The sequence below is a fragment of the Calypte anna genome, chromosome 6 (assembly GCF_003957555.1).
Source record: "Calypte anna isolate BGI_N300 chromosome 6, bCalAnn1_v1.p, whole genome shotgun sequence".
Lineage (NCBI taxonomy): Eukaryota > Metazoa > Chordata > Aves > Apodiformes > Trochilidae > Calypte > Calypte anna.
In genome coordinates, this window is record NC_044252.1 from 34,329,209 (window position 1) to 34,344,208 (window position 15,000).

Sequence of the window (15,000 nt, forward strand, 5' to 3'; positions counted from 1 at the left end):
TTCTTTTACTTTTGACATATGGTCAATATGCTTATGCCAGTTATTAAAACCAGTATTCTGTGCTATGCTAAGTATTTAACATATTGCAGCTGGTGAGAAGGGCTGCTGGGGAAGTTTGTTACATGAGCTGCTGCTGCTTGGGTCAAGTTGCTGTGGTGTCTGTACATAGGTAAAGAAAAAAATCCACCCTCCTTGATAAGAGAAATTTATATTATTTATATGGAACAGAACAAGCCAATTTACAAGAAAGGCACTTAAGTGGGAAGCTTATTTATTAATGAGTGCAGTACACAAGCTAATGGGGTTGTAATGCAGATGCACCTAAAGCTCTGAGGACAGGAGTCTCCTGGCACTGCTCACCACTTCAGAAGAGGGAGGAGAGAAAGCATGCTGGAAAAATGGTTCCCTGCAATGCAAAATGGAGTTATGCAAAGTGGAGTTGTCCATCTTCTCTGAGACAGAAGGGTGGTTTGAGTGTCTCCATCACTGCTGCCACAGGACACCAGTGGGGTTTGGGTAGGAATGTTCTGAGGCTGTAATGAGGCTTCCTCACAGACTGGTTGGGGTTGGAAGGGAACCCCCCCTGCCATGGTCAGGGACCACTCCCCCCAGCCCAGGGTGCTCCCAGCCCCATCCAACCTGGGCTGAGACACTGCCAGGGATGGGGCAGCCACAGCTCCTGGGTACAACCTGGGCACCCAGGGGCTCAGCACCTTCACAGCAAAGAATTTCTTCCTCATGTCTCATCTCAGTCTTCCCTCTTACAATTTAAAGCCATTCCCCCTCATCCCATTCCCTCCAGGCCCTTATCCAGAGTCTCTGCCCAGCTTTCCTGGAGCCCCCTCAGTCCCCAGATCCCACTCAGCCCTCCTCAGGGAGGTTTTGGTGTGGCTGTAAAGTCACATCAGGTCCAGATCCCACTGCAAGGAGAAGCCCCAAAGCTCCTGAGTCCCTGTGGTGAGACATCCCACTTGGATCCAGGGGTGAAGCCAGGAGCAAGCTGAGGCCAAGGTGGTCCATGAAGAGGATATTTTTGTTTAAATCACCATTCCCATATCCAGCCTTTAACAAGCTGCTTTTGAGGTCGCAGTTTATAGACTCTCATTGCAGTTAATTATAGCAGCAGGTTTTTTTTGAAACAGTGTTTTTATTGGTTTTATTGATGTGCCCTACTGTTTTTCCAGTCTTGCAATTGGGTTCTGCTTGGTTTCCTGGGAGAAGAAAAGCTTTTCTCCCTGATTCAGAAGAGGCAGGTGGGGGGTGATGGGTGCAGTTCCCCAGAACCTCCAGAGAGGTGACCCATGGCTCTCTTCTGGGCTGCCAGCAGAAAACAGCAAGTGCTGGCAAGTGTTCATCCCAGTGAAGGAAAACACTTGGTGTTTCTTGTTCATCTTCCTGTTGTAGGGTTGTATTTTTGGGTTTGAGGCATGACTGGTAAGAAGGAAAATCAGATTTTCATTGGGTAATGGCATTTCAGGAGAGGTCCTGCCCGTGTGTGTAGGAGTCTCCAAACCTTGTAGAGACAGAGGTCAGGTAATACCCCAGCCCCTGCCCTCTTGGGAGATGCTGCATGTCAGGCATCAGATGAGCCCATGGGAGGTCCTACAGGAGATGCTCAAAGGGCAGAGAGTGCATTACACCTGGCCTGGGAAGTTGGTTTGAAAAATGGCCTGATGAGTTGAATTCTTAAGAGGTTTCTGATTTATCTGTGTCTTAATTCATTTTAATAGGATGGAGTATCTGCAGGTGCTGTTGATTATAATTCCTGGTGCTCGCTTTCATCTGGAATTCATGCACGTCAGAGTGGACATCCAAAGTCAGAGCCCACTTCTAATAATTCAGCCTTAAGTTTTCCTCCCTCCATTTCCCTCTGCACGTGGCTCTGGCAGTGTAAAGATTGTAAGGTGCCTTTTAACTGCCTTAGGTTTTGTGTTTTGGTGTGTTTGTTTCTTTTTGGTGATGCTTTTTTTTTTTCTTAATCCATGCATACTTTGGATTAGATCTGTCTTAGATATGTAGAAAAAAAAAAGTAAATTTTCCTTCAGTTACCAGTTGGCAACTGGTTTATTACTAGGGGCAGGCTTCTGAGCAGAGCTTTGGGTAGGAGGTGATGTTCCACGGCAGCTGCAGAGGGCTGGGAGATGGTGAGGAGAGCTTGGGAGGTGATGAGGAGAGCTGTGGAGAGTGCCCTGAACCTGAGGATCTGAGTGGAGAAGAGGAGGGAGCCTGGTGTGTGGTTTGAGGGTCCCCTGCAGCCAGCCCCAGCACGGTTAATTGCCTGTGATAAAACCGACCTCGCAAGTCTGAGGGGAGAATTCTTTTATATAAGGAAAAAAAAATGTTTTGTAACAGTTTCTTGTAAGTGCTAAAATTAACTGACTTTCTTTTAACCTAATTATGGGTAGAACTGATGATATCACCTATGCTTAATGTTGCCTAGCAGCTTGGGTGAGAGCGTGCTGCTGCTTGGAACTTGGCTGAATTTTTTGCTTTATAGCAAGCGTTTCATGTGAAGCATCTGCTTGATTGTTGCTGGTTGAGGATCTTTGGGGCATGGGCATGATTTCCTCCATTCTCAGTCTGGAACCAGTTGGTCCTTTATAAATGAGAAGATAACCAGGAATTGAGTTGAGTTTTGTGTTTTTTTGCTTTTTTCCTTCCAGAGGTTCTGCTGTCAAACCTGCTGATTTGAAACAGAAATAGTTATGATACTAGGAATATGTTTATTTTCTAAATTTGGCCTGGCTGTAGGACTTAAAAAAGTTTCATTCATTGAAGAGTAAAGTCTCTGGGGGAGGTCATCTCTGGGCTGTTTCTGGGGCTGAGCACAAGGGTGTTACAACTTCATGGTGCTGATGAGCCCTAGAACTATCCATAGTTTTCCTGACCTGTCTCAATGACTTCTGATAGCATGAACTAGGTAGAAATGTGCAGGATGAAATCTGGAGAGAACAGGAATTAGTCTGGAAAATACATGGTTGGGATGCAGGAAGACAGCAGTACTTGAATTGATGGCCAGGACAGAGATGGACCGTGAGGTCAGAGGAGCAGGACTGAGATGGTCCAAACATAGTGAGGATGGTTGGTGGCCAGGGTAGAAAAAAGCTTAGAATGTTGAAACTGGGCATTTTAAGGAGTGGGAAGGAGGTTGGCATGGAGTGGGTAACCAGGCAGGTGTTGAGAGACACAGCAGAAGTCTGAGGTGGATGAAGCACCATGCTTGGTGGTTGTCCTTGCACGTGGCCGTGGTTGTGACAGAGCCCTTTGTCCCTGAAAACATAAGAAATACATTCAGGAAATAAGAAGCCAAGGCCACACATGGCACTGTTTTCCTCCAGGGTGTCCCCTGTGTTCCCAGGCAAGGCTGCTGATTGCTGGGCTTCCTCCGTGGCCTCGCAGTGCCATGTCCCAGGGCAGGGGCTCGGCTGGAGTCTGTGTCTCCCCATATAGGATTCCAATCAAAACTCTAATGGTGCAGGGCAGCGAGCAGTGCTTGGTGACCTTCAGTGCTATCACTTGAATCTTTGGGGCATTGACATTGATTTTCCTTGTCTTGGCATGTGAAGACGGGAGTCTCACTCCCTCCTGGAAAGGGTTTGCTGGGACACACCAGGAGCAGAGGAGAAGCCGGCAGCGGGGCTGGGAGCGGCCGGGGGCTGCCTGCTGCACAGCTCTCAGAACCAACCTCCCCTTGGTACCTCAGCTCAACACCTTTAATTGCAGGAGGTGGGAAAAAGGCACGGCCGTTTGGATACCGACGTGTTTTGCTCAAGAGGAGGATCTATTTATTTGGAGTTTGTGTTTGATGCCCAAATTCTGGCACTGAGGCTTCTGTTTTGGGGCAGTGCTTTAATGCAGAGTTTGTGGCCGGTCAGATCCATGAGAATTTAAATCCTCCAGAAGAGATAAAAGCAGAATGGAGAAAATATTGCAGAGGTTGAGCGACAATGATTAAGTCTTGCTCCATTCTGAGGTCTTGTACTCCTCCATAAATGCATTGATTTTTTCTTAATAGGTCTTAAAAGGAACCGTGGTGGGGGTCGTTCGGTGAGAATTGGGGTGTTATTTCTGTTTATTGCAGCTCATCCTTTTTTTAATCTCTTACTACCATCACGCAGGCACTTCATTTCTGAGGAGCTAAATTAAACTATGTAAGGATGTGCTCCTCCATGAATTTTAAACCTAAAAAGCTGCTTTGTTCCTTGATTCAGTTGTGGGGAAAAAATGCACCGCAGCCATACGGCTATTTGAACTCTTTATTTGCCACATTTACAATATTAATAACACTGTTTCTAGAAGTTGTCACATCAAGTAAAAGATCTTCATTCCAGACTGTCTTTTGGGGCCAAATTGAGACTGGATGCATGCATTTAATAAATTGTAGTCTCAAGTAGTCATTTTTGTAAATAATTAGCTTTGGTGGAAGAATAAGTTAGCATATTGTATGCATCTAATGTTGCAAATGTACATACAGCAAACTTTCCTATTAATCAACAGTCAAGCACTGTAAGTTGAGTCTCATACATAATGAATTGTTCTTAAACCTCCTGGGCTTCATTGATAGAAAAATAAGAGAAAACACAAGTGTAGTAAGCTTTTGAATAAAATTTAACAAGATTGCTCTGCATCCTGTAATCGTTTCGTAATCATTAGAGACCAGATAATTCATCTGCAGTTTTGGGGTGGCTTTAGCCTTCATCTATCAAAAACAGGCTATTTAAAGGGCATTTAGGTGTTGATAAAATGCATTTTTATTTAATTTTACAATAAAGGCTGCAGTAAAAATGCCAGCTAACCCTCTGTTTATTATGTAAAGGAAAATGCTGCACAGCTGAGTCTCGGTTTAATGCTAATTTTTGTGTTCTAATCATTATTGATTCTTCTATTTGAAAAGCAACACACCAGATAAATGATTTGGTAAGGCAAATGTATAAAATACATAGGTATAGGAGAGACACTCAGCTTTTGCTTCTCAGTGCAACTTTTTACAGGTCCTGGTCACTTTGATGCCCGAGCGTTGTGTGGAGTTGTCTGCAGGCATTGCTGGGAAAAAGGAAAATGCCATTGAAGAACAAAACAACAGGAACGTACATAACCTTTTAAATCATATTTGCCCCTCATATCTTTTCCGTGACAACCTCTCAGATCCTAGAGGTTCAGCAATGAATTACCCTGCAAATGTTAAAATTTGCTCTGACTGAGGAACTCCTTGCAATTAACTCTACTGATGACCCCGAGCATGGAGATGCTGGATCCTCATCCTGCTGTGCCCCAGATGAAGGATGCCCCAAGCTCTTGCTGTCAGGAGACATCCTCAGCTGATGCCAGCTTTGGGTGCTGGGGGTGGTCCCAGGGGGAACATCCCTCATAGCAGGTACCAGGAGGAAGGACATGGTACAAACTCACAGGCTTGTCCAGTCCTTGGGCTGCAACGTGGCATCTCTTGGGGAGAATGACCCAAGGACTCCTTCTTCTCTCTGGTCTCAAGTCCCTGAGAGACCTGATGCTCTGAGGACTGTTCTGTTCCTCAGGTGACTCACAGAGGAATTGTGGCTGTGTCCTGAGCTCCTCAAAGTGGATAGAATTTTACTGTGACTGGGCAATATTCCTAAAAAACATTTCCCTCTCCACCCATGGGCAGATTCCTTCTTGAGATAGTTTTCCATAATCCTGATGTCAAAAAAATGTGGCATTTTTGGTGGGTTTTGTTGGATTCTTGTTGTTGTTGTTGTTAGTTTGGTTGGTTTTTTAATTAATTTCTTCTTTTTTTTAACCCTGGCATGAGGGTAAAAACCACTGATAAGTCCACCCCCTCTCCCTCTGGTGTCTGACACTATCTCAGCAGTCTCAGCAGAACCATGGCTAAATTGCTGTCAGCTCCCATCAGGAGCTGCGGCCGCCGGGTCACGTCAGGGCCCATTTGTTAGGGGCAGGACTCTGGTCTTTCTCCCTTGACAAGAGGATTAGTGTGACAGCCACATGGAGCTCCTTATGGACAGTCACCAAACACCTCCCTTAGCTTGGGCTTCAATTATCCAGCAGGACAGCTGCCGAGGTGCAAATGACATCTTGTTGGGTCCTGGGCTTCAGATAGAAACTGCCCATAGGTAAAGCACAGAACCAACAGCCCCTTGGCCATCCCCTTCTGTGCTTTATGGCCACTGCTGGTGGCTTTATGGCCAGGAGCAAGTCCCTTCCTTGGGGATCACCAAGGGCAGGACATTAGGTCCCTTTTTGTTGGTTGTTCATGGCTAAAGATCCAGCACAAGTGGTTGGAAGGACTTGTAGCTGTTTTCATGTGGTGGCATGCAAGTAGCTTTTTCCTTGGCCATCTTGACATTGGAGCTGCTCAAAGGTCAGTGCGTGGAGCAGAGTGTTCAGAAACCTTCCCAGAAGCCTAATTTGGAGCAGGGGATTTTCACATGAGGGGGAAATTTCCCACACTGGAACTCATCCGCTCTCCTTTTCTTCTCATGGATGGTTTGAGACCACTCCTGCCTTGCCTCTGGAAACATACGTATGCTTTAGTTGGCCCAAAGTGTGGCTTTGAAGCCTGGGAAAATCCTTTAAAAAGCAGCTGCTGTTTTAAGTTTCCTTTTCAATGCCAAGGTAGTTTGTGGAAGGAGTGCTGCTATGCAGCTTTGGAAAGGGAAAGGTTGGAGCCAGGAGAGGACACTTGTGCATGAGTTGTGTTCATTGTTTTTCCTTTATTAAAGCTGTCAGATTCCTGGGAACAGTCATTGGTGTTTCTAGCCAAGCAAAATTTATATGAAGTTGGGGGTTTTATAAAGTTTCTTTAACTTTTTGCCAATTTGAAGCTCTCAGCATAGATGCTGGCAAATGGACTTTGTGGCCTAGAGGAAAAGAAGTCAGTGTTCTTAGAAGGCAACTCCTTGTCATCTTCCAAAGTGTTTCTTTACTAGGTTGGAGGTGAAAGCATTGTGCAAGTGTCTGGTGTTGAGAGGGTGGGAAGATGGGTGTCAACAGAAGCACCTCGAGGTGTTCAGCAGTGACAAGGCACTGCTCTTAACAGCATTAATGAAAAATTATTTTTTAATTAAGCCTGCTACTCAAAAAGTCCTGCCAGGGAAAAGGTGGTGAAAGTGAGGGATGTGTCTGTGATGACAGGGGGAACAGAGCCATGGGCTGAGGGCTGAGGTTCCTGCAGCAAAGCAGCTGCTGTGGTTCATGTTCTCTTGTGGGTCAATGGACCTTTATTTCATGCATCAGCCTGGGCAGCTTTGCACCTGTTTTGGGGGAGAATGACAGTAGTTTGGTGTCTTTCTGGAGCAGAAGGAAGTTCTGGAGCCTGGCTGCTGGCTTGCAGAGGAGCCAGGAGACAAAGTCCTTTGATTTTATGAGGATATTACAGTCCAAATCATATCCAGACTCTGAAAATGGGAAACAAGATGATGTGAAAAACATCAGGTTACTGTAGTTTTGCGTGCTTTCTATGCTCTTCTGGATAAATGGAGCAGAAAAGTCTACCAACTTTGAGCTTTCAGAGGTATTACTGTATTCCATGGTTATTACATTGTCGTAGCTCTAATAATCCACAGTAAGACTCAGCCATATTCTGCTGAGCATTGTACATGTGCAGAATAATGGATTATCCCTGGTGTTGAGACCTTGGTTTGGTAGATATCCATATAAAAATATTTATGCTCAGATTCTCATACTTTTTTTTTTTAGCAAAGAGATTCTTAAATAGCAGAATAACATAGACATCATTTTCATGAAGCAAATTAATATGACTTCAAACCCACACAAAAAAGAAAAATCAAAAGCATTACTTTGGCTAATAAATGGAAAGAGTGAAATAAATCTGCACTTTATTTCCATCCAAGTGGATCCAAAGATGGTTCCTCTTTTTTTGTTTTGCTCTGCTCCAAGCCATCATCTCATCTTCCTGTGCAGCTGGAGGGTTTTAATTGTCCGCCTCTGTGTCCCTCCTCTTCTCTGCCACTTTCTAATCAGTAATTATGTGGCCTGCAGTGGTTAACAATTAATCAGCAAATGAACTGGGGCTGGGGGAGATGACAGAGCTGTTTGATCAGGCACCAGGCAAGCAAGGGCTTCACTGCTGGGAGTCCCCCCCGAGCCCTGGCTGGTCCCATCCGGAGGCAGAACCGGGTCCAGCCCACCCATGGCCCAGTGCCTTGGGCTCCATGGGCTCTTGTGGGTCGAGCATGAGAAGGTGTGGGGTCATTTTGCAGAGGTGCCTGGTGGCAAGAGCAGTGCTGGTGTCTTTGATGCCATTACAGGTACATCACACACTTCAGTTTGGGGGCTTTCTGCCAGGGAAGATGGCAAAATAATTTTGCTCCCTTGCAGCAGGCTCTGGCGTGCTGGAGTTTGATGTGGGTTTGTTCTTTCCCCATAGCAGGGGGGCAGGATTGCTCTGGCTTTCTCTTTCTTCAGTTGTCTCAGGTTTTGTTTTGATTTTTCTGTGGTTTTCCCTCCTCTTATTGCTTTGTGACCCCCACAGCCTCTCAGCAGAAGTCTGCTGTTGGGTTTTAGCAGCATGCTGCTGAGGAGCTGCTTGTTCTGGGGGCTGGCTGGGCTTCCAGATGAGGGGAAAGAGCTGCAAGAATCAGCAAGCCTTCAGCTGTCTCACCAGTGCTGCTGGAGGTGCTGGGGATGAGCTGGCAGGGCTTGCTGTTTTGGCAGTCATCACCCTTCATGTTGTCTCCTTACCCATCTCCCCATCATTTTATTTCGGGTGCATTGGTAAGGGGCTGTTTGCAGGTGCCCTGGGATGGGTCCCTGCAGTTCTGGGGGACAACCCGCCACCCCATGATCATGTGAAGCACCAGGAGAGCATCACCACCCACTCCCCAGTGCTGCTTGGGAAACGCTGCTGGGGGTTTGCAAATCCATGTTTTCTTTGCTCTCATACGCATTGCTCTTCCAGAGCAAAAGAAGAAGGAGAGAAAAAAAAAAACCAGCAAGGGAGAAAGTAGGCTTTTGTTTGCAGGTGCTCCCTGTTCACTCGCTTCTCTCTTTGCTGTCCTGCAAGCAGGAGCTGCCACTGGAAATCAAATGAATCTCAATTGCTTCCTTCCAATTCAATAAGTGGAGGAAAGCAGGAACCTGCCACTGGTGCTGGGAGGAAACGGGGCAGAGGAAGGCGTGAGTGCTGCAGAGAGCAGTTTGCTTCCCTCCTTCCCCAGGGAGGGTCCCTGGGGGAAAGGACTGTGTCCATGTGGGATGTGGAGAATGAGCCTCACCTCCATCCTCCTGGGAGGCAAAGGGATGCATTGTCCACCATCTATGTGGGCTTGGGGGGTGTTCCTGCTCCTCAACCTGTGGGCATTTCCCTCTCCCTGATCTTTTGTGATGTTGTTTTTACAGGTGGCAGCACCCTTGTGTCATCATCACATCCCTAGAGGTGATGAGGACACCTTTTTGTTCCTGTAGTTATGAACCCTTTCTCCTTTGTCAGAGCAGAGAGAAGATGCAGTCCAGCTCCTGAGATGATGTGTATTTTTCTGCTTGTGCAAGGAGCACAAATGTTGATTTTTATAATTTTGATCATAATTTTACCATTTTCTCTCGCTGCAGGGCAGAGTCCTTGGCTGCTTGTGAGGTCTGTGAAGGTGCAGAGGAGATGACAGAGCCCCTGAAGCAGTGCACAGCCTGGCTGCACGCCTACTTCTGCCAGCCAGCCAGGACAGCCACCCTTCCCCTGCCAGCCTTCCACCACCCCCTGCTCCAGCAAGGTCTGTGCCAGGGACACCCATCCACTCCCTGCTCCCATCACCCAGGGTGCTGCTGCCTCCTGGCTCCCCAGGTCTTGGACAGTGGCAAGAAAAATGATGGGGATCAGCTCCTGTGGGTGGGAAGGTTCCCATTGGAACACACAGCTGAGGAGCAGTCTGCTTCCCAGTCGGATTCTTTTTCACTTAAATCAGCTTTTCACCAGCAGCTGGGGGGGGGCTGAGGCTTAGGTCATGTCCCTGGCAACAAGGTCAAGTGCAAGGTCCAGCACATGGGCTGGGGCAGTTCCCTTCAACACAGGGAGGACATGGAGATGGTGGAGCAAGTCCAGAGGAGGTGATGGAGATGATCAGAGGGGGAAGCAGCTCTGGAGCCAGGTGAGAGAGTTGGGGGTGTTCAGAGAGGAGAAGGCTACAATGGGGAGACCTTGGAGCACCTTCCAGTGCCTGAAGGGGCTCCAGGAAAGCTGGGGAGGGACTTGGGACAAGGGCCTGGAGGGATGGGATGAGGGGGAAGGGTTTGCAGCTGCAAGAGGGGATACAGAGATGAGATCATGGGAAGAAATTCTTTGGTGTGAGGGTGCTGAGCCCCTGTGCCAGGTTTCCCAGAGAAGCTGTGGCTGCCCCATCCCTGGCAGTGTCTCAGCCCAGGCTGGATGGGGCTTGGAGCACCCTGGGCTGTGGGAGGTGTCCCTGACCATGGCAGGGGTGGAACTGGATGAGCTTTAAGGTCCTTTCCAACCCAAACCAGTCTGGGATTCTGTTGGCATGGACTCCTGGCCAGGGCTATAGAAGCATTCAGTGATGGGTTGCATAAGAAAGCTGAGTTTGGGTTCCCAAAAGTTATTCTAGGTTCTGTTTGGATTTTTTTTGTCCAAAGAACAAGTATTGCTACAGAGCAGTTACGCTGCTTGGGTATTTAGGTAAAAACAAGACCTGAGGAAATTTTCTCCTTCTCATTCTCCTTTTACTGACTGTGTTCCTGAAGACCTCATAATAGAAGGCAATCACTTTAAATGAAATAGATCTCATTAATTTAAAAAAAAATATATATTAATCTCAGAAGTCTGCTTTTTGCAGTGCCTCCTGGTCTGCCCATGAATGTCATCATTTCCCAGTGAATAAAATCTTCAGTTTAATAGATCAGTTTTTTAATTGTATGATATTCCATAATAGTACAGCAGCAAAAAGGGGTCAGTGTACTCTACCTTACATGAAGTAAGATACCACTGGGGTTTGTATAAACTCCACAGGATATAGACTGCCTTTTTTGTGGCTGGAAGGGGACAGACATCACCTCAGACTGGGTGCAGATGTTATATCAGGGTGTGAGGACTGACCGCCAGTCCCTGTGTCAGCCAAGGGTAATTTTAATCCTAAATTCAGTGTTGCTGCACTGTCACCCTCCAATTTTCATCCAAACATCCTTTTTATTACTTGTTAAAAAAATTAATTTAAAATTTTAGTGAAACCCTCTGCTTAATGTGTGGGATGAGGAGCACTAATGACACTACAGTATCAAAACTGCAAAAATGCTCATGAAGTTCGGCCTTCTAGGTGATTAAATTCTCATTTGAGAATGATTTTTTTATTAGCCAGGATGAAATTAAGACCCTTGTTGTGAAAACTTTAGGGTTGAGGTGAAAGTGGATGGGCAAAGCTGGGTGGGAAATAGTTACTGCTGATGTTCCTGCCATCTTTGAATAGCATCAGGGGAATTCTGCTTCCCAGATTATCCACCAGAAGATTATAAAACATTTAAAGTAATGCTTTGACTTTCATTAATTTTCCTAAATGGACTATACTTTTTAGCTTGGCTAATGGATTTTTTGGTCTAAGCAAAGCTGCTGATGTTTTAGCTGTTGCTGTGGGGTTTTAGCACTGAGCAGGTTTCCCACGACTTATGGTCACAGTTGGTTGGGGACACTGGTCCTTCCCTGGGCAGGCAATGCTGGAAGAGGCTGAAGATCATTTAAAAGAGAAAAATAAGTATATTTGTCATTAGGAAGCTCCTTGAGGGAAAGCAGTCATCACCCCTGGCTTTCTGGGGGGATGGAATGAAAGCTCCTCAGCATCATCCAAGTGCAAAGCCCAAGCAGGAGGTGCCTGGGGGACAGGACATGGTTGGTGTCCCTCCTGGCTGGGCCCTGGGCAGCAGTGGTCCTAGTGGGGTTTGACCTTTTCTGCTACAGACGTGGTGCTGGGGTGCAGTTTTCTTGTTGCAGCATGTGCAGGCCCAGGTTTTTTTAATTTATTTCAGTTATTGGTTCTTGGACTGGGCCCAGGTGTGTGTGTGTGTTTTATGGGGGGAGGCACGTATGTAATGGAAAAGCTAACAGAGAATTAATTGGCAACCATCACAATGATGTGATGGCATTTCTGTTCTTACCTTCTCTTAGTAATACTTCCATAAAACAGAAAAAAAAAATTGTTGGGAGGAATGTTGGAATACGTGGAAACCCACATTATGTGGAGTAGATTGTATATTTTGGTCTGTCTGTAAGTCAGAATTGCAGTACTGCTAAATTAGGAATTGGGTATTTATTTACTTTTTCACATTTGCATTTGAAAGTGCCTTCTCATTTCTCCAGGCATGTAGAAATGCAGAATAAACATAAGTGAGAGCACGGGGATCCAAAGCTGGGGAAGTTTTTCCTCATCCCCCTGATTTCCTTACACGTTCATCAGCAGCTCTTCCAGCAGAGCACCAAAACCTCTGGCCCTTCTTTTTTACCCCTCCATGTCAATATGACCACTCCGAGTGTGGTGCTTTGTCCTTATGTGAGTTGAGTTCCATTGTCAGTGCTTTTGTCATGACTGATTATTGGATATTTTCTTTCTTAATCAGTGCTCATATCAATTTTTTTTCCTGTGGCAGCACCATCTGAGGACAGTAAGACTGATCCTAATGTCAAACACATTAAGGAGATTCCTCATTAAAAAAAACAACTGTAAAGTGCTTTTGGGATGAAGCATTTCTCAGTTCATGGTCAGCTACTTTTCACTGCAGCTATTTTTGTGCCAACTATTAAGACACAGTTCCTTGCAGAGAAGAAGAAACAGGATGGAAGAGTGTGGTTGGTGAGCACCTGAAAAGCATTTAGCTGCTTGCTTTGCTTTTCCAGGCTTGTAAGGAAGCAAAGTTCCCCCTTTGAGCACCTTCCAGCAATCCCTGCCTTGATAGTGGAAATATAATAACAACCATTTCATTGTCCTATCATGATTTGGTTGCTGAGAGAATTCTGACATTTACAGTTTCAGTGGCTCCTCTTCTGTCTTACATTTTTCTCAAGTGCCTTTAATTTTCTAAATTACTCTTTAAAGGGGAAAATGTCTTTAAAAGCAGCCTTAAGAACAGAATTACCCATTTCTCCTTGTAACTTGTCAGTGGTGAAGTTTGAATCTGATGCAAAGCTCGAGGTGGGCAGGAGATGTTTGAAGCTGGTTCCTCAGCACCTCCAGGAGCTGCTGGCTAACTGGCTGCCCAGTTTAGCCTGTGCAGCCAATTTAAGTTTTGTTTTCTTTTTTTTTAATGGGATTTTAAACTGGAATTTTCAACAGTTTGTTTCACAGCCGATTCTTAATGGGTAATTTTATCCAACACAGAAAAAGAAGCTTTTCCCCACTTCCCTGCAGTGACTTCCAAGTGTTGCACTTCGGAAAAACCCCTGCCTGTTTGTAAGGGAAAGCAATTATTTGGTCCTAATGTACTGGGGTCGTTAGCCCCCTTTCTGCATGAAGGGTGAAGATTGTGTTGTTCTGAAGGCCGTGCAGGAGTGGCTGGTTGGTGGCTGTGTGGAGTGGCAGAGGCAATGGGCAATGGGCAATGCTCAGCTGGGAATTTCCTCTCTGCCCCCTTTGCTGGAGGAGGGCAGAGGCTGCAGAGAGCAGAGGGTCCTGTGCTTGCAGACCAGATGGCTCATTAGAGCCACAGGAGCAGAGGAAATGGGAGGCACACAAGGAGTTCTCCTTTGGCCAGGGACAAGCAGCAGCTCTGGGGCTCTGCTCCTTGTGTGCTGTGCCTTGCCACACAGGGTGAAGTCTTTCAGCTCTGTGAAACCATCCCTCTGTGTCCCTGAGTCTGGAGCTGCTCAGGGGACCCTGTAGCAAAGGGGATGGACCTGAGGCAAAACCTTACAGCTCATAGGATCACAGGATTGCTTGGATTGGAAGGGACCTTTAAAGGCCACCTAGTCCAGCCAGCTGCCACGAGCAGGAACACCTTCAACTAAATCAGGTTGCTCAGGACCTTGAATGTTGCCAGGGGTGAGACATCAACCTCTCTGGGCAGCCTTTCACCACCCTCTGTGTAAAATATTTCTCCCTAGTATCTGCTCTGCATGTTGGCCTTGCTAAGCAAAGGCAGAAAACCAGCAGGATGAGGGAGGAACAACTTGAGGATGGGGAGTGGGGAGGGGAGCCCTGGAATAACACACAGAACCTCCCGTGTGTAATGGATGTTGGTCACCCAAGAGGGAGGTTGATGGGACACCCAGTGATGGGAGCAGAGTCTGCAAAGAAACAGGTGGGACCAACACTCTCCCTTCAACATGACTCCAGTCATTAGTTCCTGGCAGCCTTCTCATTCTAAAACTTGAATCAGTAGAGAACCTGCCAGAGGACAGCAAAGCAGGCTGTAAAGCAGCTGTTAGAGGGTAGTAGAAATCCATAAATCCACCAGAACTACCAGGTTATATCTATATTTTGTGGAATTGAGTTGTGTGTTGGGTAGCCTGCTGAGGAGGAGGCGAGGCTTGCCCTTTCCTAGACAAACACAAAATGTCATTCTTGCCATATTGTTACCTTGCTGTTCGTGAAATTATCTTAATTCTGTTGTAGAGATTCTAAAAAAAAACAAAAAAAGAAGAAGAAAAAAAAAAGTTGGGAAATGTTTCTGACTTTCCCTTTTTCATTTCTGCAGCTTCATCAAGCATGCAAATACATCTCTATGTAGGCTTTTAGAAAATGATGTTTTAAAGGAATATGAAATAATCTGCTGGAATTTGTTAGTACTTCACATGTCTGGACATGGCAGACTCAAGTGCAAAGAGATGACAAGCTTTCATATTTCTGTCTGCCAACACAAAATTCAAATTCCAGAGACTGGTGCTGCCTTTTATTACCATTTCATCTGAGAATAGTTTTGATAAGCAGAACGTCACTGTTTTGATAGACTTTTAGTGGATTTTTACAATCCAGTCCTTCCCTACAGTTTTCTTCAAACAGAAACCAATCCTCTCCAGCCTTCAGAAATGAAAACAGCAAAATTCTAAACTAGCCC

The 15,000-nt window shown here is 46.0% G+C and overlaps 1 protein-coding gene across 1 annotated transcript in view; it reads left to right on the forward strand.

Annotated features, from left to right (window-relative positions):
• The window catches only part of MGMT (O-6-methylguanine-DNA methyltransferase), a 119,804-nt gene that overhangs the window by 82,967 nt on the left and 21,837 nt on the right, over nt 1–15,000 (forward strand). Inside the window, exon 4 of the mRNA XM_030453384.1 lies at nt 9,565–9,722. Within this exon, the coding sequence (XP_030309244.1) occupies nt 9,565–9,722 (158 nt within the window). The remainder of the gene's footprint in view (nt 1–9,564; nt 9,723–15,000) is intronic.